The following is a 23,299-nucleotide window of genomic DNA, read 5'->3' as shown; positions in this document are numbered from 1 at the left end:
TTCTCTGCCAGAGTGGTGTTACCAGCAGTATTTAGATCTTTCTCAGAGAAAAGCATCAATCTCCATCTAATGTCTTCTCTGAGTTGGTAAGCTAACTTCCAGTGCCAGTTTTGAAGAATCTTATTTTTCTTTTCTTTAAGAAAGTCATCAATGACCTTACAGTTGAACTCAGATGCAGAAATATTGAACATTTATTTGTTCCTTTTTCATGTGCCTCCTGGTATTAGCTGTTGGGTAGGGTTATTTATAAGACTCTTCTTCTAGTGTTGGATCCTACCCAAATGCAAATCAGGTTAGGTTTTGCCCGAATCTTAATTCAAAACGTGGTGAAGAGTAGGAGGGACCAGTAAGTGTTCAGTGTTTATACAGAGTAACTAAAAAAAAGGAACAGTTTAGCCTCATCTTGCTTGTGGTCCAGGTCTCTAAACACACACACATGCACAGGCCATCAACACTGTAAACATACATAGCAAGAGACACAAACACAGATGGAACAATTATAATGTTTACTGGGTGCCTGTTATGGCCTAGCATGTGAGTATTTATAGCTGGGTGTGTGTATGTTAAGGTAGTAGAAGTTAAAAGCTCCTCCCTAAAACTGATGTGCTGAAAGAAGAACAAAAGTCTCATAGATTGGTCATCATTTTGTTAGAAGATTAAATGTTAATTTATTCTGAACCTACATGACCTCACTATCTCCTTTTTCAGGAACAGTGGCAAATCCATGTATTCTACAAAGATTGAATCAATAAAGGCATAGTCCCTGAAGCCACACTGATTTGGGTTCAAAAGCAGCTTAACAATTTACTTAGTGTAAGAGCAAGTTAATCTAATCTCTCTGTGCTTCCAGTTTAACATTTTAAAAGTTGGATGAGGGTTAAGCTAAGAACAAAGGGACACCTGGACAACCCTGGAAACAGCACCGAGAGCTTGGTGCAGGTGCTCGACGAGTGTTACTGTGCCTTAAAAGGAATTTCTAGCTTACTCTCAATGGCTGTCCAGACTTCAGTCTGGACTTTCATCTTTGGAAGTTTAACTTTCTGGACAGTCCAGAACTTTTCCTCCAACTGGAAGATTTGGAGTCTGTTGAACACCCACCACATCTGTTCCCTTCACACAGCTCCTCCTATTTTCAGTCTGGTCTCCAATCCAAGGTCCCTATGAACTAAATCTAATCCATATACAAGTATAGCAGAGGGTGGGAGGGCAGGGGGATGGAAGGGTGCTTGGTACTCTTAAGTTAGACTTAAGTGCCCTTTTAGAACAAAGTTTGGTCTACCTTACCAAACCTTTTAAAAGAACTAATAGCAGGCGCAGGATTCCATCCTGAAGTTCGCCTTTTTGCCCTTTTTCTATATTAGCACTTCAAGATGGTCCTTGAACCTCGGGTCTCAGAATCACCTGTGGTATTTGTTAAAATGCAAGGTAGTGGCCCTTCCTGGTGGCGCAGTGGGTTAAAGCACAGCACTAAGAAGCTAAAGTCACTTCAGCATGAGTTCGAGCCCCACCTGCCAGGAAGGTGACCACATGGCGCGGCAGACCTCTCCTGACCTGCCTGCTGCTCCCCTCAGAGTGTACTTCATCCATCTGCCTGTTCTGCTCCCCACTCTTTCTCTGGTGAATCCTCTCACCACCCCTGCACCTCTGGCCTGTACCCCAATTCTGTATGCACAAATAAATATGTCTTTAAAAAAAATGCAAGGTAGGGGGCCCTACTGGAGAAGTTTCTGGAGCAGGACAGGATCTGTGGTCTACATTTCTAGCCAGTTCCTTATAACTATTATGCACGTGGACTGTGATAACCCCTCCTGTATTGACGTTAAAAAAATATTTATTTATTCATGCTCACAGAACTGGGGTACAGTTCAGAGGTGTGGTGGGTGAGAGGATCACCAGAGACAGAGTGGGGAACCGAACAGTTAGATCTACTGAAATACACTGCTGAGGGGAGCAGTGGGCAAGTCAGGAGAGGTCTGCAGTGCCATGTGGGTCAGCTCTCTGGCAGGGGATGGAACTCATGCTGCAGTGGCTTCAGAGAGCTTCATAATGCAATGCTTTAACCTGTTGCACCACCAGGGAAAGCCCCTGTATTGACATTTTGAAGTTTAAAAGTTTAAAGTATCTTGCCTATTGGAGTTTAATGCACACTTGTGGCGTAGGTTACTTGAGCCTATACAGCACCTCAGTGTTAAGTTCTGGAGAGGAGTGACCTTGCCTTATTCATGGACTTACTGGAAGCTATTATTGTATCTAAGGTCAGCAGGTATCTGTAGAGCCAAAGGGATAGTTGCAAAGTACCCTGTACAAACTCTCCAAGACCCCTCCCAGTTTTAACCCATGCACCTCTAAATCTACTTGCCAAAATATGAGTTCAGTGTAAAAATGTAAAAATGGAAATTAGGTCATTTCACTTTGAGCTATCACTCCAAATGGTCTCACGCTACACCATTCCACTAGCACACTCCAGTCAAAAGAACTTCTTTGGCGCCTTCAATGGCGTGAATGCATCTTTACATTGGGGTTTTGCACTGCTTTCCCCTTGTTTCAGAATAGTCTTCCTCTGATGTCATAGGGTAACGCTGGTTGTCATTCACAGCTTGGTTTTCCGATGTCCTCTATAGGGCACTATCTCAATGGGTTGCCAAACCATTCACCAGTACATCCTTGTTTTAATTTCCTGCCCAACATTTATTACCACCTGAGATATTTCTCGCATTTTTTCCTGTCTTATTCTATGCATTCACTAATTTACTATTTACTTAGTACCTGTTTAGTACCAGGCACTTTTTCCAGCATTGAGGATATAGCTGTGAAGAATGTCTCTACCCTTATGGACAAGCAATCAACAAGTATATGCCAGATAACAATAAAATTCTGTGGTTAAGACAGCAGAGTTAAAGGGATAGAGAGTGGTGAGGAGTGATTTGTTTTTTTAGGTAGAATGAACAGAAATCTAAATCCATGTAAACTACGAGAACAGACTCCTTTTTCTCTTGCACAATGGTCCTAAAGAATAGGTTTGCATTTGGGAAAAATGAGATAGATTAATAAACACTTGTGGGCGGAAGAAATACACGGAGTCTTCTCTTATCACTTAAATACTATACTTATTTCTCTGGCTCCCAAACCAAAGTTTGATCATCAGAGAATGAATCTTCCTCCCCTCCATCCCAAGCACATACCATAAGGTTTGGTTCAGAGTAAGCAGGGGATGTTTATGAAACAAAGGAGTATGGATTATGATGAACCAATTTGTTAAATTATTCGTAGGGCCCATTGCTTGAGAAAGAATCATGTGACTTTATTTCAACTAGTTAATTACATGTAAGATGAGATGCACTAGTATCTGAATGAATAGTCCTTCTTTCACAAAACTAATTTCTTTCAAATCAAGCTTTGGCATATTGGAAGGCCAAAGAAATAATAGATGTCTCTCAGGTTCTTTCTCCCTGACCTATCTTGCTGGTGCAGGCTGTTTCAAGAATACTTTCATACACTGTAAAGTCCTACCAACCAATAGACAGCTGTGTTTTTTCAGATTCTTTTAGAAAGATGGATTTGGGTACTAAGCAAAACCAGACTAACTGCACTATAACACTGGACATTTCAGCACTTCTCTGCTTGAAAATAAATGAGTGTTTCTGAACCACTACCGAACACAATAATGATGACAAGCAATGAAACCCAACACAAAGAGGTCACCAGCAGTGCACAGCAAAGCGGTCCCAATGGCAGCTCTGTGCTGCCTGTGTGCTGAGCAGATCCATTCACTTCATCTTACACAGTACTTGGAAAACTGTATCAAAAACTACACCACATGGCTTACTGGCCAGCTAAGTAAAATGGAAAAATTATGACGTCAAAGATTAGAAACAGAAATCTCTTATTTTTCTCTACCACAAGCTGTAATTTGCATGAAAAAGCTCTGTCAAGGACAGAGTTAGAGTAGAATGTTGACGGTGACAAGGACTGTAAAACTGCTTGCTCACACCTGTCAGGGTGCTTAGCTTTTTAATGCTGCTCCCCACCTCTACTCCCACCAGCATCCTGGTGACTGACGACTAACACCTCCAGTCCCGGCCGATTATCCTGCACAGGCAGCCATATTTCTTTTTCTAGCAAGAGCCTGCTGAACCTTATTCATCTTAAAGCTATTTGGGTTAGATTCTCAAGCGAGATGAAAACTAAAAGGCAAAAGTAGTACTTCTCAGTGCTATCTCAAGAATTGTTGGTATTCATGACATTACTGGGCCAAGAAATTGTTTGCTGGTCAAAGTACTTGGAAAGCCACACATACTCTATCATCCACTGGGAAGGTCACAACACACATTGCAACCTTTAAAATGTTAAATAAGTGCAAAAAAACCAAGATAATTTTCAATTGGGGGATAGTTAAATGCATTCAGAAACAGTAATCAGTTGTTTAAAAAGGTGACATAGAGCACTCCATACTTTTATGAAAACGTCTCCTAGACATGGAGACATGCTGTTGAATAAAAACTAAGTCAAATTTCTAAACATGAGTAATAGCCCATTAAAAATCCAAATCCTATGCCTTAATATGTGTTTTATATATAATACAATAAAATATATAAAAATTCCAAAAGGATGTATACCAAATTATTAAGAGTAACATTCTCTGGGGAGTAGAATTGGGGGATGAGGGAGACTTGCATTTTTACTTTATAGATTTAGGTATTACTTGAATTGTTTTACAGCCCCTTTATTAGTTTTATGATAAAAAAACCAAGCACAATATTAAAAATATAGAAGTAAAATCTAGCAATAAATACATCTGTTTAGTTTTAGGCAAGCATATCCTAAACTCATGTGCTCTCTGAACCCCATTTTGGGAGCACCCAGAAACAATGTGTGCAACAAACTCTGAAGTTACTGCACTTAAGACTCTGTCCATTCCTGTCAACCTATAGGTTTTTTTTTTTTAAGATTTATTTATGCATACAGAACTGGGGTACAGGCCAGAGGTACAGAGGATTCACCAGAGACAGAGTGGGGAAAAGAACAGGCAGATTGATGAAGTACACTGCTGAGGGGAGTAGTGCGTGGGTCAGGAGAGGTCTGCCGTGCCATGTGGATCACCTCTGGGGCAGGAATCGAACTTGCACTGAAGCAGCTGTGGCTAGCTTGCAGTGCTGTGCCCTAACCCACTGTGCCACCAGGGAGGGCTCAACCTATAGGTTTTAACCTTCTATGTTCTTCTATGAATGAGTCAAGGATGCAGACAGGACCTCAGAAATGATCTGGCACAACCCTCTCACTTTTGAAATGAAGCAAAGAAGAAAATGAAAAGTGAAAGGCATTGGCAAGATCAGCCAGAAGCCCTCGATCCTTATATGGCTCCTCCCATAATATTTCTGTGTTCCTCATTTGACCTAGGTAGGCTGTGGCCTTGGGTTTCATAAGCACACAAACGTCTTGGTAACACTGGACGTCTTGGTAAGACATGATCTCAATATTCTCCTTGCAGTTGCAGGCACAGCAGAGTCTTAATCATCCCTTCTCCCTTCCCAGCAGCCTGTCTTTTCTTTTATTTGTTTAAATTCTCATATTGTTTATTCAAGTAGTTCTTGGGAACTTAGAATGTGCCAGGCATGATGCTTGATATTATATATACTAATGAACAAACAGTTTATTTTCTCCATCACAGGAGCTCCATGATGGAGAACATAAACCCAGCAGCTCATCTTATTCCACAGCTCTTGAGGGGAAAGTCAAAGGAAGTCAAAGGAAGGCACCCTAAGAAGGGCAGGTGGAAACAGCAAAGGTCTTGATGCAGCTCGGCGACCCTGGTGAAGCAGGGAGGGTACTCAAAAAGCATGGGCTGGAACTGGGCACAACGGGGTTTGAACATGCCCTCTCCATTCTGCCTTTTACTAGTTATTTAACATTGGCTGAGTCCTTCAACTTCTGGGAACCTTGATGTCTTCCTCCCTAAAGTAGGGTCACAGCTCACATGTAACACTTTGCAGTGAACATTGAGATGATGACTGGTCCCCCTTCCCCCTATAATTAGTCTATGATTCAAGTGATGACTGCAGACATGGGGGCAGTGTACATGTATTCAGTCAAGAAATGCTAATGCCCAACTTTCTCTCCACACTACACCTTATCCTGAACAAAAGACTTAGGAGATATGAATAAAATGGAAACATGCTTGAGGAACTGATTAGTGGTAAATCGCATGATTTGGCTCAGTGGGTAGGGCAGGTGTGATGAATGAGGAGAATTGGTGGCGTCACCCACCCGTGCACTGCTATGACCAGCACCTGCCATCTTGGTGGCCTGATGTTGCAGCTAACTCCTAGCAACGCTGAGGCCTCAAAATTTGGTTTGCCTCAACAATTTATTATAAATATGAACAATCAGGAAAGAACAGAAGAAGTCATAGCAATTAAGCAAGATCAAGGAAAGTTCAAGCTGGGGAGGGACAAACTCAGAAATAAGTAAGAGGAGAGGTTACCAACTCAGACTCCTAAGTTATGCTGCCTTGTGCTTGGGTGTGGGTGCAACATCAGCTTTCTTAGTAAGATGTGGTAACAGGCTCTCCCTGGTGATGCAAAGGGTTAAAGCATAGCACTACAAAGCTAGTTGCAGCCACTTCAGCAAGAGTTTCATCCCCAGCCAGGGTGTGACCCACATGGCACAGCAGACCTCTCCTGACCTGCTCACTGCTCCCCTCATTGATCTGCTTGTTCTGCTCCCCACTCTGTCTCTGGTGAAGCATCTTACTGCCCCTGCACCTCTGGCCTGTACCCCAGTTCTGTATGTATAAATAAATAAATCTTTAAAAAAAATGTGGTAACAACAACAGTGTTTACCCTATAGGGTTACCCTATAGAAAAAAAAATGCTTTGAAAGCACTAAGCATGTTGTTTGGCCTATGTAAGAGCACACAGAAAGAAAATACCTAGTATTGTTACGGTTCTTTGGCTAAGACAATATTATTAAGACAATAATATACTAAGGCTGAGAAAATATTATTGACATTTTAAAGGTACAAAAGTTGTGGGAATGATGGATCAAGCTTGTTCACTAAGTTTTAGAAGTACAGACAGCACTACTCTTTGGAATCATATAAACCTGATATTGAGTCCTTGATCCAGTTATTAATAAAGTGTGATCTTGGATGAGCTGCTGAACTTATATTTTTTTATGTAAAACTGGAGGTTAATGTCAAATGTATGGATTGACTCTTAGAATAAAAAAGTACAGTTTCATGTAAATAAACCTGACATCACACTTGGCACAAGAAACCCTGGTTTCTTTCCTTCCCTACACAATACTAGTAAACTAGAAAAGAGGATTAGCCTAACAATAGTTGGTAGAAAACTATTTAATGAAAAGAGCATTAGATATGGATTCAGGGAAGATAGAGTGTTAAAATGAGGAATCTGGATTGGAAGCCTTTAAGTTTTTTTTCCCTCACATTTAATCTATGATTCAAATGGTGATTTTAATCACATAATTCAGCTCTGCCACCTAATAAATACAATCTTTATCAAGTGCCTAGGTTTTGTTTCCTCTCCTGTAAAGTGTGGTTAACTCACTTCTTGGGCTGTTGGGATGCAGAGATGACATCCATCAAGAGTTAACATTCGTCTAGCAGATAGCACTGCTCTTTGAATACCAGAAATCATTGTTTTGAAGGCTACTATAAAGATTCAAAAAGCATGGCATAGTGGTTGGTACATGTGTGGTATTTAAGAATAAGCTGTGCTTATTAATTCTACTGCCACTACTGATTTTACATTATGAATGGCCGTGGCCCAAGGAAATCAATAAGTCATACATGCTGTCATTCCAGGAGCAGCATATCAAAACAGAGACACTAAGAGATGTTAGGATAATTAATCACAGGATGGGCTGGAAATAAAGTCTTTCTGGAACAAACAGCCCTGTGCAGCCTAGGGAGAGGCTGGGCTCACACAGAGGGAGCCGCAGGTTCTGGCTGCAATGGCTCCCCAGCCCTGGGGAACCACACATAGGGAGACAGTGTCCCTGTTTTGAAGCTTTTCAATGGCTCATCTCACAAAGTGGTAATGTAATAATGACTTGGTCTGATACTTTCAGCCAGAAGTTCAAAGCTATCAGGAGAGCATCTCATTCATCTTTGGGATCCTCTGGGGATTAGGGTGGACAAGTACAGATGCCATTATTTTACAAAAATGAGAGCAGAGAGCTCAGAGAATGTAAACACCTTGATTCTACTCAAAGTCTATCAATGGTGAGAGAGGGATTGACCCCAAGCTGTGATCCCTGGGGTTTGGTGTGCTCACCACTACCCCTGCAAACACCTCCAAGGAAGTGTGAAGAGGGTGTTTTGGACAACCTGTGGCTCCTTGCGCCCCTCCTTTACTACCCCAGGAGCTGCAAGGCTCACCTGTCAGTGAATTGAACCTCTTCTCCGTTCCTGGCCCAGCTGATGGTAGGTCTTGGGTTGCCTATGGCCTCACAGTGCAGAAGAACACTCAGGGTCCTGCTGGCCAGGGCCACAGTCTGTCCCAGGTGGGTGACTACCTCGGAGGCAGAAAGCTGCTGGGCAGCAGAGATCTTCCGCAAGATGGTGGGTTTGCGGTGAGGCCGGCGAGAGCCGCCCCCAGCCTCCCCAGACGACGAGGTCCGCAGCGAGCTGCTGAAGCCAGACACGTGTTTATGAGGAGGGATGGCCACAAGGGGAATCCGCCGCTCAGAAGGCTTAAGGAGCATGTCCTGGTGCTCCAGATGGCTGCGGAAGATCTCCTGCGCCAGCTGGGCCACCAGGTGCTTGCTGTAGATGTCACGAAGCTCCTCGGGCTGCTGGGAGAGGTTTCTAAGGATGTCGTCAAGACGCTTCTGCTCGGTCACCATGGTGAAGGGCAGGTGCAGAAGGGCCTGCTCGGCGTGTTGGTCCTCCTCTGAGGATGTGTTCTTTTCCGTGGAGTCCTGGGCGTCCCACGAGACCAGGAGCTCTCCTGGCCAGCCTCCCTGCTCCAGCAGCCTCGACACAAGGTCATCGTAGCGGCTCCCAGTGTCGGCAGCAAGACCCCGCTTCTCAGCCTTGCTGCCATTGGAAAAGATTCCGTTCTGGTGCTTGTGGGTCTGCAGGGCCTCCTTTGGGTTTATCTTCCGAACCCAGAGGGCCTCGTCCTCGCTCCTCAGGCTCAGGGGCCGGGCCACCAGCTTACGGTTGCCTCCAATGAGCTTGATCACGAATTGCTCCCGGGCTGGCCCCGCAGAACAGGTATAGACGCCTGCGTCAGAAGGCTTGAGGCGATGGATCTTCAGGTAACCAAAGGGAGCCACAGTGACATGGGCGGAGCTGATGAGGTGCTGGCCATCTTTTTCCCAGGTGATGAGGGGCTTGCGGAAGCGCCGCGCGGGACACCGTAGCACCACCACAGTCTTGGGGAGCAGGTAGGCGAATCCCCCCACGACAAAGTGCAGCTTCCGCTGCCTGCGCGTCTGGATGTAAATCTTCCTTTCTGCGGCAATATGGGGGCTGTGCTTTGTGGCTGGCCGGCCAGGCCCTGGAATGAGAACCAGATAGAGCAAGGTAAGGGAACAGCAGAGGATAAAAGACAAAGATACGGCGATGAGAGAGGCAAAGGAGACAGAGAAGAGGAGAGACACAGAGGGACAAAAGAGAGGAAAGAAAGCCCTGCAGAATTTATTTTGGCCAGGGCCTTCATTTGCCATCTTCGGTTTTATGAGAGGAACTCAGTGCCAGCTGTGGACCATCAAGCTGCCTGTGGCAATCAAACAGCGAGCTAATGAGGTGCAGTGGGGCACCCTGCTATCACCCTGCTGGGTCTTTTTACCCCTAGAAGCTGAGATGCAGAGTTCTAGATGGAGGAGGAACCCAGGGGAAAGGCAGTTCCTCTCATTAAAAGGACTTAAAAAAAATCAGCATTATAAAAAGAGGCACAGGACAACGAAGGAGGGAACTTCTCCATTTCAGTATTTACCCTTTGGGTCCAGCACAGCACCGGGGCCCTAGTGCACATGGGGAGGGAAGCCCAGAAGTGTTACAACTCTAGGGATTAATATTAAACAGAACAAATCTGTTTAGAGCAGTTTAAAACCCCAGAGCGGATAACATTAGACTTCATTAGTATTCTGCTGCCTCCAGCTTCCAGATCTCTGTATGCCAACAAGTGATCTTTGCTCTACCCCCAGCAAACTGTTTTTCCAGTGGAGAAGAGAATTCTGCCTGGCCACATGTAATTAAGCTTCCTTCTCCATCTCCAGCTGAGCTCACTGGCCTTGGGTTTTGGGTAGGCTACTGAAGGCCATGGCTGCTTGGATGTGGGCTCATCCCCCTAACCCCACAGAACTACTCACTTGCACAGGTTGCCAGCATACAAGGCCTGATGGATGATGAGAACGGCAGAGGAGGGCACAGGGAGGAATTGATAGTCGTCGTGACGCCGGTTTTCAGCACCTTCTGGCAAATAGCACTTCGAGTCTGGGTGCCCTCCCCACAGCTTGTGGAACACTGATGGGAAAAGAAAGACCCAATGCAGGTAAACACAGGGAAGTGGGGCTAATGGGTTTTTGTAGGGGCTCCCGAAGTCACCAAAGCATGAAAAACGTTGCTTGGAAAAGCAATAGTTATTGAGAGAGTGAGAAATATTAATTATAAACACTTTGGGAAGACGTGGTCATATCGTCGATGTTCTCTACGGTTCTCCATAGACATTGTTCCTATGTTCACTTATATGGCCTGGGATTTAGAGTTACTGTGTTTTATGGAGTACTATGTGCAAATGCTAGCTTGAACATTATTACTGTTCCAGTGGTGGACAAATTCAACTCTGAGTCTGTTCTCATGCTTATTTTACAAGTTTGGGAATGAAACGAGATAATATGTTTGAAATGTCACACACTGAAATCACAATTAACGCTAGGGCCTTTCTTCCTCCATCACAAAGAAATAGTAGTTTAAAGCCAACCAGCGTATAACTGTTATGTATCTACTTTGAGGCGGGGTGCTAGATGCTATTGGAAAAAAGATGTATGAGATGGTTTTGAAAATCAAGGTGCTGTCATCAAATGAGGGGTAAAGTACAAATGCACGAAGATGAGATAGTGTATTAGGGACTAGAAAGAAAAACCACAACGAAATACAGCTTCATATACACTAGAATGGCCATAATTAAGAGATAGTAGCAGGTGTTGTTGTTATTAAAATTAACAAAACAGAAAGATTAGAGTCTTCATGTGTTGGTGGTGGGAATATGAAATGGGACAACTAGGCCACCTTGGAAAAGTCTGGTAGTTTTTCAAAAAGTTAAACATAAATTTACCATGTGACCCAGAAAGTTCACTCTAGGTCTTTACCCAAGAGAAATGAAAACATATATCCACACCAAGACTTGTATGCAAATATTCACAGCAGCATTGTTTATAATAGGCAAAATATGGAAACAATTCAAATGTCCATCAAGTGGTGAATGGGTAAACCACATGTGGTATAACTGTGTAAGGGAATATTATGCCACCATAAATATGTAGCTCATAGTTCTTTTATGTGCTACAACTTGGATAAAACTAGAAAACATTATGCAAAATTCAATTTTATGGTATGTAAATTATACCTCAATCAAGCTGTTTAAGGAATGAAATAGGAATAAAAGAATTTGGCCAAACATATAAAACTAAAAGAAAAGTGAGGTATAGAGCATTGGTGCTAACAGTTGCTGAAGGCTTATAGTATGCTAGTGATTGAAAATGGGTATGATTGAAAATTAGGTGCTGGAAATGGGTAGTGGTTGGGTGGGTGTAGAGAACCCGGAATAAGCATGGGAGGCAGAAAGAGCTCAGTGCAATGTTGGTTCACACCCAAAATATTTTCTTTATTAGGACATTCTCATATAACTAGGTTTGTTAGTGTTTAGTTTTTGTTTGTGGTTTTCAATGTTTGAATTCCTCATTTGTGTACGTCTCCAGATGGGATAAACTTACAGAATAAAATAGCTTGTTGCATTGAAAAAACAAACAAAAAAAGTTCAAGGCAGGCCTGGGGGCAGAACTAACCTGTCTGGACAGAGAGACTAAATCGAGAGTGTTAGGAGCTTAAGGAGGTAGTTTGGGGCAAGACATTGGAGACTTAATTTTCAGACTGGAGTTTTGGAATTGGTCCATAAAGCAATCAGGAGCCATTGAAGGGAGGAGTAAAATGATGAAAGAGGTGTTTTAAGAAGGTTAATCTGGCAACAGTATCTGGGAGGGACGGGAGGAGAAGACAGATGGCAGGCAGGTATGTCAGTGAAGAGGCTGCCACAGTAGTTCAGGCTTCAGATGATAAAAGCTGGCACTGGGGTCATGGCTGTGTGCCATGTTAACTTGAAAAATGACAGTAAAAACCAAGGAAAATTATCTCATATTTTCAAGTTTTATTTGCCATCCCATGGAAATGAACTACTCTATGCAAAGTGCTGTGAGACATGCCACCCTGAAAGGTGATTAAGCTGCAAAACATGGGGATGGGAAGCAAACCCACTGCTTTGGTTCCCTGACAATGGTGGATTTTAGATTCCAACTACCCTTTATTTTATTGTAAATGACAGAACCAAATCCACAAATCAGGTGGGATGGAGGTAAAGAGCCTGGAAATTTTAAAAGAGGGCAATTTTAGTGCTGCCATGCAGAAAAATAGACTGTGTGTCAGGAGATGGGTTTATGATTTTGGTTAAGCCCAGTTCTTTCCTAGGCTCAATTTCCAACATCTCTACAATAAGGAAACCAAGTGAGACTAGGGATTTTCAAACCTTGTCTCTAGCTGTTGGGAAAGCGATTCAAGGATCTCTTGGGTGATTTGGAGACCCATCTGGGAACCCCTACCTGGGCTTCAAACAAAACAGCTGAGTTTACCTCATTAGATTTTTGGCTTCATAGTAGCATTTCACTAGGGAAAAGGGGGAAAAAAAGAAAAAAAAAAAAAAGCTGTGTGGCTTTGATTTTGAAAAGAATAACCAGGCCATTGGATCTTCTAAGTTCCTTCTAGCACTAAAATCCACTAGTCTATCATTTCATTCTTATAATTTGGGGGTAGCAACTTTCCCCAAATTATGATTTAAAAATATTTAATAGCCAAGTCTTTCAGGAGATAGAGGGTTTCCTTTAATGAAAAGAAGGCCTTTTGAGAGATTTTACTCACAGTATGCAGTCTGAAAGCAATTTTATTTGAAGTGTCTAAAACTTTGGCTTAATTCTGTCTCTCAGGGATTCTTTGCAGTAACCATGAGATTGAGCCCAGATAGTTGAGGATAAAAAACACCCATAGATCATCCAGGTCTTCCTTTTAGAGAAAGGGGGTAGTTTGTGGAATGTTCATCTCAACTCAGCCAGAGAGTAAAGGAAAGGGCGGCTGAGATGACAGGGCCGATGTGGACCTTTGGGAATCCCCCAGTGATCCCAGCGAATGACTTTCCACCATTCCCAGCCCCTCCTCAATGTTCGGAATTTCCATTCATCAGCCAGATAGCTCAAAACCTAATAGCATTCCTTGGATATGCTCACTACTCCTAGTTTCCAAAATCTAACTTCTTCCTTCCTAGGAGGATGGGCAAAGACCATGGGAGGTCTAGGCCTTGACCCTGGGTCTAACCCATCAAGGTAAATGTTTTCTTTTATTCCTCTTCTGACAAAAAGCAGGGATGGAAGAGAATCAGAACTACAATTTACTGGGCATAAAACCCTTCATATACATTTAATTCATGTCTCCCAATAATCATAAAAGCGGACACTATTATAATCTCTTTTTTTCAGGTAAACAAACTAAGATATATAAAAGTTAAGTAATTAGCCCAATGGTAGAAGAGAGATTAGAGCCTAAATTTGCCTGTCTTTGATGCTGAACACACCATGATATTGTTCCAAAGACTTGCTTTACTTAATGGGACCCCCAGGGCTCAGTTCAGCAGTCTCCTTTCCTTAGAGCTTAATCCCCAGGGTCCCTTCTTCCTATCTGTGGATGGGAAGAATGGTTTTAAATTCCTTGTGTCCCACACGCTTAAAGCCCACAAACTCCAGGAACATGGAAAGGCAATGATGACAGTCCAGCCCCAGCCTCAGCATCCACCCATGGGAGAGACTAGCCCTGCCAGGCTTAGGATGGCAACACCTTTTACAAACCCTCTTCTCCAACTCCCTCCTCCTCCCCCCATCAGGTCTTCAGCCAGAACCAATTACCTGGGCAATACCTCAGTGTTCCCTCCTACACTGCTATTTTTGTTAGGGTTGTTCATCTAGACCACCATATCCTAAGTCACCATTCCCCTGGAAAACTGACACATCTCTAGGCACATACACACATACTCATGCACATTCAATCGTTTAGTCTGATGAAATAAAATTATTTTTAGTAGATGAATCAAAACCCTTTTGTTCTGACACACTCGCTGTGAAATGCTATCAGAAAGCCATTTTACTGCCAAAATGACCAATCTATAGTGATGTAGCTTAGCTCAACGGCAGTGTCTGTAGCAGGTACTACCTGAGAATTCTAAGAACCTATGTTGAAGAAGGCGGTCTTTTAATTTTCAGAGGCAGAATTCTTTTCTGTGGAAGGAAGTAATCCTGTGATGTATTTCAACCTGGGACTTGAATATTGTACAAAGAAGATAATGGGGTCAGTGAGGCCAATTCAAATGCTTGTGTACGACAGAGGTGGGGGTGGGTTTGAATCTGGTTTGAACACTTAAGCCCTAGTATTCTTGGCTAACTCTGCATGTGAAGCAATTTTGGGGGGACTTCCTTATGGGACACACATGGGTCTGTGAAGCCGAGGGAGTTGTAGGGAGTTCAAAATAGGAGGGGGGGCTGAAAACAAGTAAGCTGATGCTGGGTGTAAATGGATTAATTTATGCTAATGTTACCACAGGATTAGTAGGCAAAGGGATTAGTTAAAGGTAAAGTCAGCAATAGTGAGTGATGCTGCAGCAGCCCCCCAAATGCACAGGCAACAGGGGAAATCAAGTTCTTTTGCTGGGAAGTTGTTGTGGTTTTGCAGCCAGGAAACTGACAGTAAAAAGGCAAGATTTCCTTGGCCTTCGTTTCCTAATAAATCATGCTGCTTATTGTCCAGTACTTGGAAGAGAAGAACTGAAGAGGCTGTGCCCTTCCTGAGTACAGACTAGAAACATCTGGGAGTAGGAGGTGCAGGGAGATCAGGAGCGGGGAATGCATGGAGATAGAGGAAGAATAACCCAGTGTTCTGAGAAGGAGCTGGGGCCCCAACTGCATGAACGAAGCCTGGTTTTGTTCCATGGGTAGCAGTTATGACTCCACGTACAGTTCCTTGCTTCTGATTGCTGATTAAAGACTGGCTGCTTAACTCATGTCCCAGCAGCTTAGTTAAAAGCTGGTTACATACAAAATACTGGTCCATAATGTAAGGAGGATTATTCTGTTCTGTTCTTATCCCCCATCTATATATTTTTTAGGTGCCTTCTTAAAACATTTTTTTTGGGGTAACATTGATTTACAATACTGTATATAACTTCGGGTGAATCTATCAATTCACACCTCAGGTGCATACCACCACCCCACACGGAGTGCCTTTGTTTATACTTCTTTCATGATCTCTTTTTGTGGGGCATACATACCTCTGTCCAGTCAGACAGCAGCCACTCGCTGGGACAGTCATCTTTCCTGCAGGCTTGCTGGGAGGTCAACTTTGGGGCTGAGCAGAAGGTCTCAGGAAGCTCCAAGAAGCTGCCATCAGCCATGCGCTGTTTGCAAAAAACTTCACGCTTCTGGATGCCCCCTCCACAAGTCCTGGAGCACTGGGGAAGGAACAGAACACCAATCCTATGTGGAAGAGTAATGTCTTTGACTGTCCACTCTTATTTTAGCCGTGGCTGAATAAAGAGTGAAAAAAGAGGTAAGAAAAACCAGGAACCAACTCAAAGGATTTTGCTTTCTCTCCTTGAAATGAATTTTGTAGCAAGATGTATACCCTCCATTATTAATCTTGAGTAACGATAGCATCTAGGTATTTCAAGGCCCTTTAAATCTTAGAAAGTTGCTTCTGAGCTATGATTTGCAGCCACCCAAGACAACTGGTTTAAAAGGTTTGTATAATAGAGTGTTAAACATATTTACGATCCAGTGAAAATAATCTGTGCTTCTTCCAGAATGAAATAAGAGAGTGCTCCTGACACTGGTGTAAATCTGGAGGATTTAATCTGCAGAGAAGGCAGCACTGGCTCTTTCTCTATCACTTAACGCCCACTTCACCATGTTAGAGGGACAATAGATTTGGAGGCCTGGTTTTCTGAAGAGCTCCTTTGGAACACTTCTCTGATAGGACTTGTGACTTCTTAGGGACATGGAGCAGGGGAAAGTATCACTTCACTGGGACTTGACCCAAGCACACTGTTCACAGGTAGCTTAATAGGTATATTTCAGCTGTGGTGCGGGGTGTGGAGGGAGGCACCCTTAGAAGGGCACTAAGTGTTGGCTTTTATTCCAAGTATCTGTCCTTTCCCTTTCGATAGCACAGGTAGCCCTAATTTTTAGCTGGACATAGGACTATTCAGCATTCAGACAGTATTTATTAAGCTCCCTTAAAGATAAGTAAGCTGTGTAATTAAGATCTGGCTAATGAGCCACTTGTGGAAGGGTTGTATACAATTTCAGGGAAATACCCACAAAGAACATCGCATATTCCTGCTCCCCTTCTCCTGAGAATCACAACGGGGACTTGTGCCCAACAAGGTTAGGATGGTGAGACAGTGTCCGTGATACAGTCAGAATGTCACTGAGGCCCAGCTGTCCTCTCTTACTCAGTGGTCCTCATGCTGGATGCACTTTAATCACCTGGTAGCTTTTATTTTTAAATAATAGCTTATTTTTACATAATTTTGTGCATTTTTCCATCTCAGTTGTAATCCCCGTGGCTCTTCCCAACACCAAATCACCCATGTGCTATCACCAAAGTCCAGTGCATTTTCCCTCCCCCACTGTTTTTGGTCCCATTCCCTACTCCACTCCCATAAAATGTCTCTGGCATATAGCTATTCATCATTATTATTATTTTCTCGCCTGGTCTGTCATACTGCTGCTATGAGTGAAACTATCCGGTGTTTATCCTTTTCTTTCTGGCTTATTTCACTCAGCATGATCTTTTCCAGCTCCATCCATGTTGCTGCAAAAGGCATGTGTTTATTTTTTTTGGTTGCTGAGTAATATTCCGTTGTGTATATATGTACCACATCTTTTTAATCCAGTCATCTGCTTTTTGGCATTTGGGCTGTTTCCATGTCTTTCCAATTGTAAACAAAGCAGTTATAAACATGGGTCACCTGGTAACTTTAAAAAATACTGAAGCCTACTCCCCACCTTAGTGTCATTAAATCAAAAACTTCAGAGGTATGTCCCAGTCAACAATTTCTAAATTAAAAAGAAATATTTTAACTCCCCCTGTTCATCTAGGGTTGAGAACCTTCTCTTCAAAACATGCCCTTCCACTATTCCCTAATGAATGAAGTAAATGGAAAATCTGAAAGCCATAGAAGCCTCTGTTAAACCAGTGGCTGTTTGGACCCCACCTGGCTAAGGTTCTCTTTATTTGCAGTTGTGAACTTGAGGCTCAAGTTGTAGCTTGAGATCACTGGAGAATGCAATTAGAAAAGTAAATAACTTTGTCTACTTAGGCCTTCTAATCATACATAGTCTTTCAGCCCATCTGAACCAGTAGTGAACAACTGTAAGTTAAAAAAACAAACAAAAAAAACTTTACTGAGTCCCATAGGGAAAAGATGCATTTTCTCATGGCTGGATCCCACTAAACACCCAATAAATTAAAGGCTCATGATACCACCTACAAGGTAGGTCTGATTTTCACTTTACAGTTAAAGAAGCTGAGTAAAAAAGATGAAGTAAATCAAGTCAGGTCACAGAGGGGCGAGAATTGCTTAACCTGCATTCAGCAGAACATTCACTAAACTCCTCTGGGTGAAGTGTGGACTGGCTGGAAAACAAGCCAATGGCCAGCTTATCTTCTCCACACTCACAGGACTCCCACTCTGCTTGTAGAAAGAATGGAAGGCACTCTGCTGTTTCATGCTGAGAGCTGGGACCTTGTAAGCACCATGCCTATCATAAAAGAACCTCACCTTACCTTCTCTTTGCCTTAGAGGAGTGGCGCTTACAGCCTTCAATCCTCAGTCTTGCCTCTATAACCTTCCCTGACCTTCAGAAGCTGGGCAATGATCCAGGACGGGGATCAACATTCTAAAATAGCTCACCCACACTGTGGTAGCCCTGTAGAAGATGCTTTTCCTGGTCATGTTGATTTCCAAGCTAAATGGTTATGTTTGAACATAGCTTCTGGCTATGCCACACAACTGGGGGTATAGGTCAGCCCCCTCTGCAGCCAGTTTTTTTCATCAGACTGAAACAGTTATTTCCAAGGGCTTCTCTTGTGTACCACATAAGCTTGATTAAAGAATAATCTCTGACCCCAGAGTTAATGATTCAAGCTATGAGTGGCCCAGGTCTCTGGATTCTTTAGCTCATTTTCGTGACTTCTTGGCTTTTTCATTTATAGGAGAAACTTTTATTTTAGTTCATGTTTAGCAGTTCAATAAAACTTAAAGGATATTTTTCTTGAATGCATTGCAAGCACATAGCCTAGCACAGTATCTTCTGCAAATGTAAATCCTCAATAAATATTTGTGGAATTGAATTGGCGTTGGTGGTTGGGAGAAATTTAAATTAGTGGTGAAGAATTCTGTTTACTTAGAATAGCTCTTCTTATTACAAGGGCTCACTAAAGTTAAAAACTTGGTTTTATAATCTTTTGCATGATTTTTTTACATTCAGCTTTCTCTTATTTCTTTCAAATTCTTGCTTCTAACCAGTTATTCTATAATCAGATTTTATTGCTTAGACTTTCTTGAGAACTTTTTTATAACTAGACAACTAACCATGTGGATTACTGATTCCTAAGAATTTGCCAAATTTGAGGACTGCATTCTCCACAGTTCTTTCCATTCTATGAATTATAAAAATTCTTCCATGAACTCAATGTAATTTTGTTGAAATTGTAATTTATTGAAAGAAAAAATTATGTTGGGGAATCAAAAGTTTAAACCTTAAATGCTGACTTCTCCCCTATGCCAACTTGAAATGACCATTTAGATGCAAATAGGATCTTGACCAAAATAGAATTTTTTATTCTGCCCCTCTAAACTCATTCTAAGAATGCTTCCTCTTCAGTTTCCCCATTGATTTAAAGGTGCCATCCAAAACAAAGCTTAGGAAATGTCTTGAGGTTTTCCTTTCTCTTTCCTCTCTGTTGACACCCAATCCATGACCAAATATTCAGATTTATTGCCAAAGTAAATAAGCTTTACTTCCACAATAAACAATAAATTAGGATGCCATCATCTCTTGCCTACACTACTGCAAAGCTTCTTCACCAGTATGCTAGTTTCTAGCTTTCTCACATAGCTCCTAACAGGGGAAAAGATGGCACACTCAAAGAGAGCATCTCTCTCCTTCTCAAGGTCTGTTAAAAATCCTATTGGTTGAACACAACTAGAAGCCAGAAGACAGAGCCTACATCAGCTGGTTTTCTGGTACAGATGTGGTAAAGGGGAGAGAAGAGACTTAAGGAGCAATTTAGGAGCTTCAGCATATTGTCCAACTCCCCTGTGAACTAGTCTCACATAGTGGCTAGAGTGGTACTGAAAACAAAGTAAAAGCAGATCAGACCATTCCCATGCTAAAAACATTTGAATGTGTTTCCCTGTGATTAGGATAAAATTTAAACTTGCCTATATTTCTGTTCTGCAAAAATTTTCTGTTCCCTGCCCCGATGGACTATTAAGATCATCTGACCCAAGTTTTCTATCTTCATTCAACATAACTTTATTAAACACCGACATGGGCAAAACATGGTTCTAGGTTCTACATTCTCAACAGAAGAGAAGGTTCTACAGCAAGCAGAAGAATTTTCACATGTCTCTGCAATTCCATTTCATGTAATGCTTATTCTGTATATTCCTACCCTATTTGCTTTTTGTTTGTTCCTCCAACATTTCAAGTTTCTTTCTCCCATGACACTTTTTACCCTTACACTACTATTGGGAACACTTTTCTTTTCTTTCAGTTTTTCTAATCATTCAGGTTCAGTTCCTTTCTTACCTGTTTGGACAGGCTATCCCCAACCTACCTACAGTGACCAAAGCAGTTTCTATTCCATTAATCTCATTTTAGTTTACAAACAGCTCTCATCCTTTCAGATAATTGATTAGACTATATTAAGTCTAAAGTCTAAAGTTTTGCTTCTCTTGTTGCTCATATTAGTGTTTTGAGGAATGCATTCAAAATATGATACTGCTTTATCCTCAGTGAGAGACTTCAGGGATTGGAGGGTGCCCTCTCTTGCTTGCTTTCTTCTATATTGTACCATTTTTTTTCTTTTAAAATTAAGGATTTTTTGGTTTCCTTAGTAAAAAGGTAGACAGGATATGAACTGAAGAGTACAGTGACATTTTGTTACTGATGCCAAAGGTATGTGACATTTTTGTATGCTCTGCAGCTAAATGTGTATATGGTAGTAAAGTACAATGTATTTTTCTGAGAGAAATAATGGTTGATTCATAACATTACTATCCTCGAATCCTCAAAATGACAACACACTTTTCTTTGAATCCTTGATTATAATTCTCTGCCAATTCCCCCATGAGTCCTATAGAGTTTGTCCAGCATAAAGAATGTACTTTGAAGCTCTGTTACCTGGTGACTAACATTTTAGGCATTTTATTAGTAATATCATATTTGTAGGACTACCCATCCCTGAGGGCTGAAATTTCTTTTTTCTAGATATCTTATGAGGCTTGTGGGCTTCCATTCAATTCAAATTGATGCTCCAAAAGGAAATGAGAAGCTAAATAAGTAGCTCTCAATTTCAAGCTGTTTATTAGTCTTAATATATGTGGTTAATTTTCTCTGTCATATTGAGGCAGGAGATAATGAGAATAACTGGGTCTTATTTCAAGAGTGCAGATGCCATAAAACTGCGCTGTTGTGTGTCACCACTCACTGAACACAGCATAACTGGACTATCAATTTTCAGATAGGATCTGATTGAACATACAGAACCCCAGCTGACACACAATACTGTGCACAAGTCTGGGATAATATAATGAAGAAATGGATGCAAGAAAAGTAAAACAAAAAAAAAAAATCAGTTTGTTATTTTGCAGCTTGATTTACACATGATTTTAGAAAAATCTCAGTGCCCAAAAGATAAAGTTCAGATTCCCAAACACACTGGTGGGTCATCACAGTCTGACCTGTGCTGAGTTTTCCAGCACATTCCTTGCCAGCAAGCCTTGGGCCAGTGCTGTAGCTATGATTTGCCCTTCCCGGGACCCACAGATGCGGTCTCCAATCAGGCCTTTGATCATAATGCTAACTTTGTGAGAAATGCCCTCCATTTCATCCATCTAGAAACTTCTGAGATACACTTGAAGCCTGAGCCCAAAGGCCTTCTTCACTTAAGCCTCCTCTAACCCTTAGACTCAAGGTGAATGAGTCACCTCCCATCCCACCTTGTCCTGGCAGGGTACTCCTCCTAGAGGGGTCCTTTCCCCCTCCTCCTCCTCACATGCATACAGGATTAGGCGTCTTTAGAGTAAAGGAAATGCATTCATCTTTCTATTCCCTGGTGCCTTATGTAGCATCTGGGAAGAGAGCATGTACTTCATAAAAGTTTGTGGAATTGATGATTGGATGAACGAAAGAGCTCCAAACCCAGATGTTTAAAAGATGTAAAACAAATATCCAGATGATGGGCTGAACATCTACCTTTTATCAGGCTGTTTTATCATTAGCCAGAAGCTCTTCTAAGTCAGTCAGCAGTCCTTTCAGCCAATGCAGGCTGCACTGAGCTGGGTGCGCTGAGCCTCAAGATATGAGAGACAACCATTGAGCTGAGTTAATAAAGCGAGGATTTTGTACTCCATTGCTTGTTTCATCTTTGCTCAAAAAATTTCCATGGTTTGTTTATATTGAGGAACAGGTAATTTTGGAAATTTACAATGTGGGAGATGCCATTTGAAATTAATAGAGGTTCCAAAGTCTGTGATGTCTTCGTGAGCATGTTGAGGTTACCTGGTGAGGCTCATAGTTTTGGAGTGAGAGGCAAAATGCAAAGGAGAGAAGATTTTAAAAGGAATTTTAAAGAGAAATTTAATAAAACTAAATTAAAAATTTTTGCTTTTATGAACCATCATTTAAAATAATATTGTGGTATGAAGAGGTAGCTTTCCTGGTATGGGTATTATTTTTAATACAAGCATAAAGCAGAATAAATAACCAAGAAGAACACTTAATATCGCTTATTCTAGCTGCTATGTATGCTTCATGATACAAGGTCAAGAATTTGTTCATAAGAAAAGAAATATGCAATAGGGGAAATATTTAAAAGTTGTTTCTAAACAAAAAATGCAATCATCCAAGTGACCTATATTTTTTGAGATTTTCCCATGATAAGCACATAATTCTTCCTTTATTGACACGTTCCATTTCATTATGCTAGTTTAATTTACTGAGACTGAATTCATTTGTTTGGTTTCTCAAGCCATATTATTGAGGCAAACACACATATATTCTATTTTTAAGGTCAACTTTCCAGTTTTAACATAATATTTTCTGTTTTCGGTTCTAACTCATTTCATTCATTTCTTCAGCCACTCCATCTTTTCATCAAACATTCATTGAGGATTTGCTGAGTTATAGGTGCTATTTTTTAGAGATTTAATATGAATAAAAACTGCCAACAAAACAGTCGGGGGAGGGGAATGCACTGGACTATGGTGATGGCACATGGGTGACTTGGTGATGGGAAGCCCACGGGGAGTACAACTGAGATGGAAAAAGGCACAAAATGTAAAAATAAACTATTATAAAAAAATTGCCAACATATCTCAGGTATTTTTGCAATCTAGTAAGTTGGAAAAAATTACATAAAGTATGATCAATTTGAACCTGTTAGGTAGGCATATAAACTGGAATAGTCTTTATCAAAAGCAATCTGAATTTACCTCAAAAAACTGAAAAATATAACAACTGTATGACCCAGGAATCCCACTTGGGCGTTTATTCAAAGAAATTAAACAATCAATGCAAAATCCTGTATGTTCTACAATGTTCACAGCAGCATTATTTGCAATGCCCAGAACAGGAAAGCTGCCTAAATAGCCATCAAAAGATGATTAGCTCAAGAAAATGCCACCTAAACACAATACTAATGACAAGGGACTGGTGTCAAACATATAAT

At 41.6% G+C, this 23,299-nt stretch overlaps 1 protein-coding gene across 2 annotated transcripts in view; it reads right to left on the bottom strand.

Annotated features, from left to right (window-relative positions):
- Positions 1 to 23,299, bottom strand: part of ADAMTSL1 (ADAMTS-like 1) — a 340,785-nt gene that overhangs the window by 81,988 nt on the left and 235,498 nt on the right. For both annotated transcript variants that reach the window (XM_004677681.2, XM_012721598.1), the window contains 3 exons: positions 15,609 to 15,788; positions 10,342 to 10,495; positions 8,402 to 9,527 (listed from right to left, as the gene is read on the bottom strand). In XM_004677681.2, the coding sequence (XP_004677738.1) occupies positions 8,402 to 9,527; positions 10,342 to 10,495; positions 15,609 to 15,788 (1,460 nt within the window). The remainder of the gene's footprint in view (positions 1 to 8,401; positions 9,528 to 10,341; positions 10,496 to 15,608; positions 15,789 to 23,299) is intronic.

This window comes from Condylura cristata, unplaced genomic scaffold (assembly GCF_000260355.1).
Source record: "Condylura cristata isolate star-nosed mole 26May11 unplaced genomic scaffold, ConCri1.0 scaffold00006, whole genome shotgun sequence".
NCBI lineage: Eukaryota > Metazoa > Chordata > Mammalia > Eulipotyphla > Talpidae > Condylura > Condylura cristata.
This window is presented reverse-complemented; position numbering and strand designations above follow the sequence as displayed.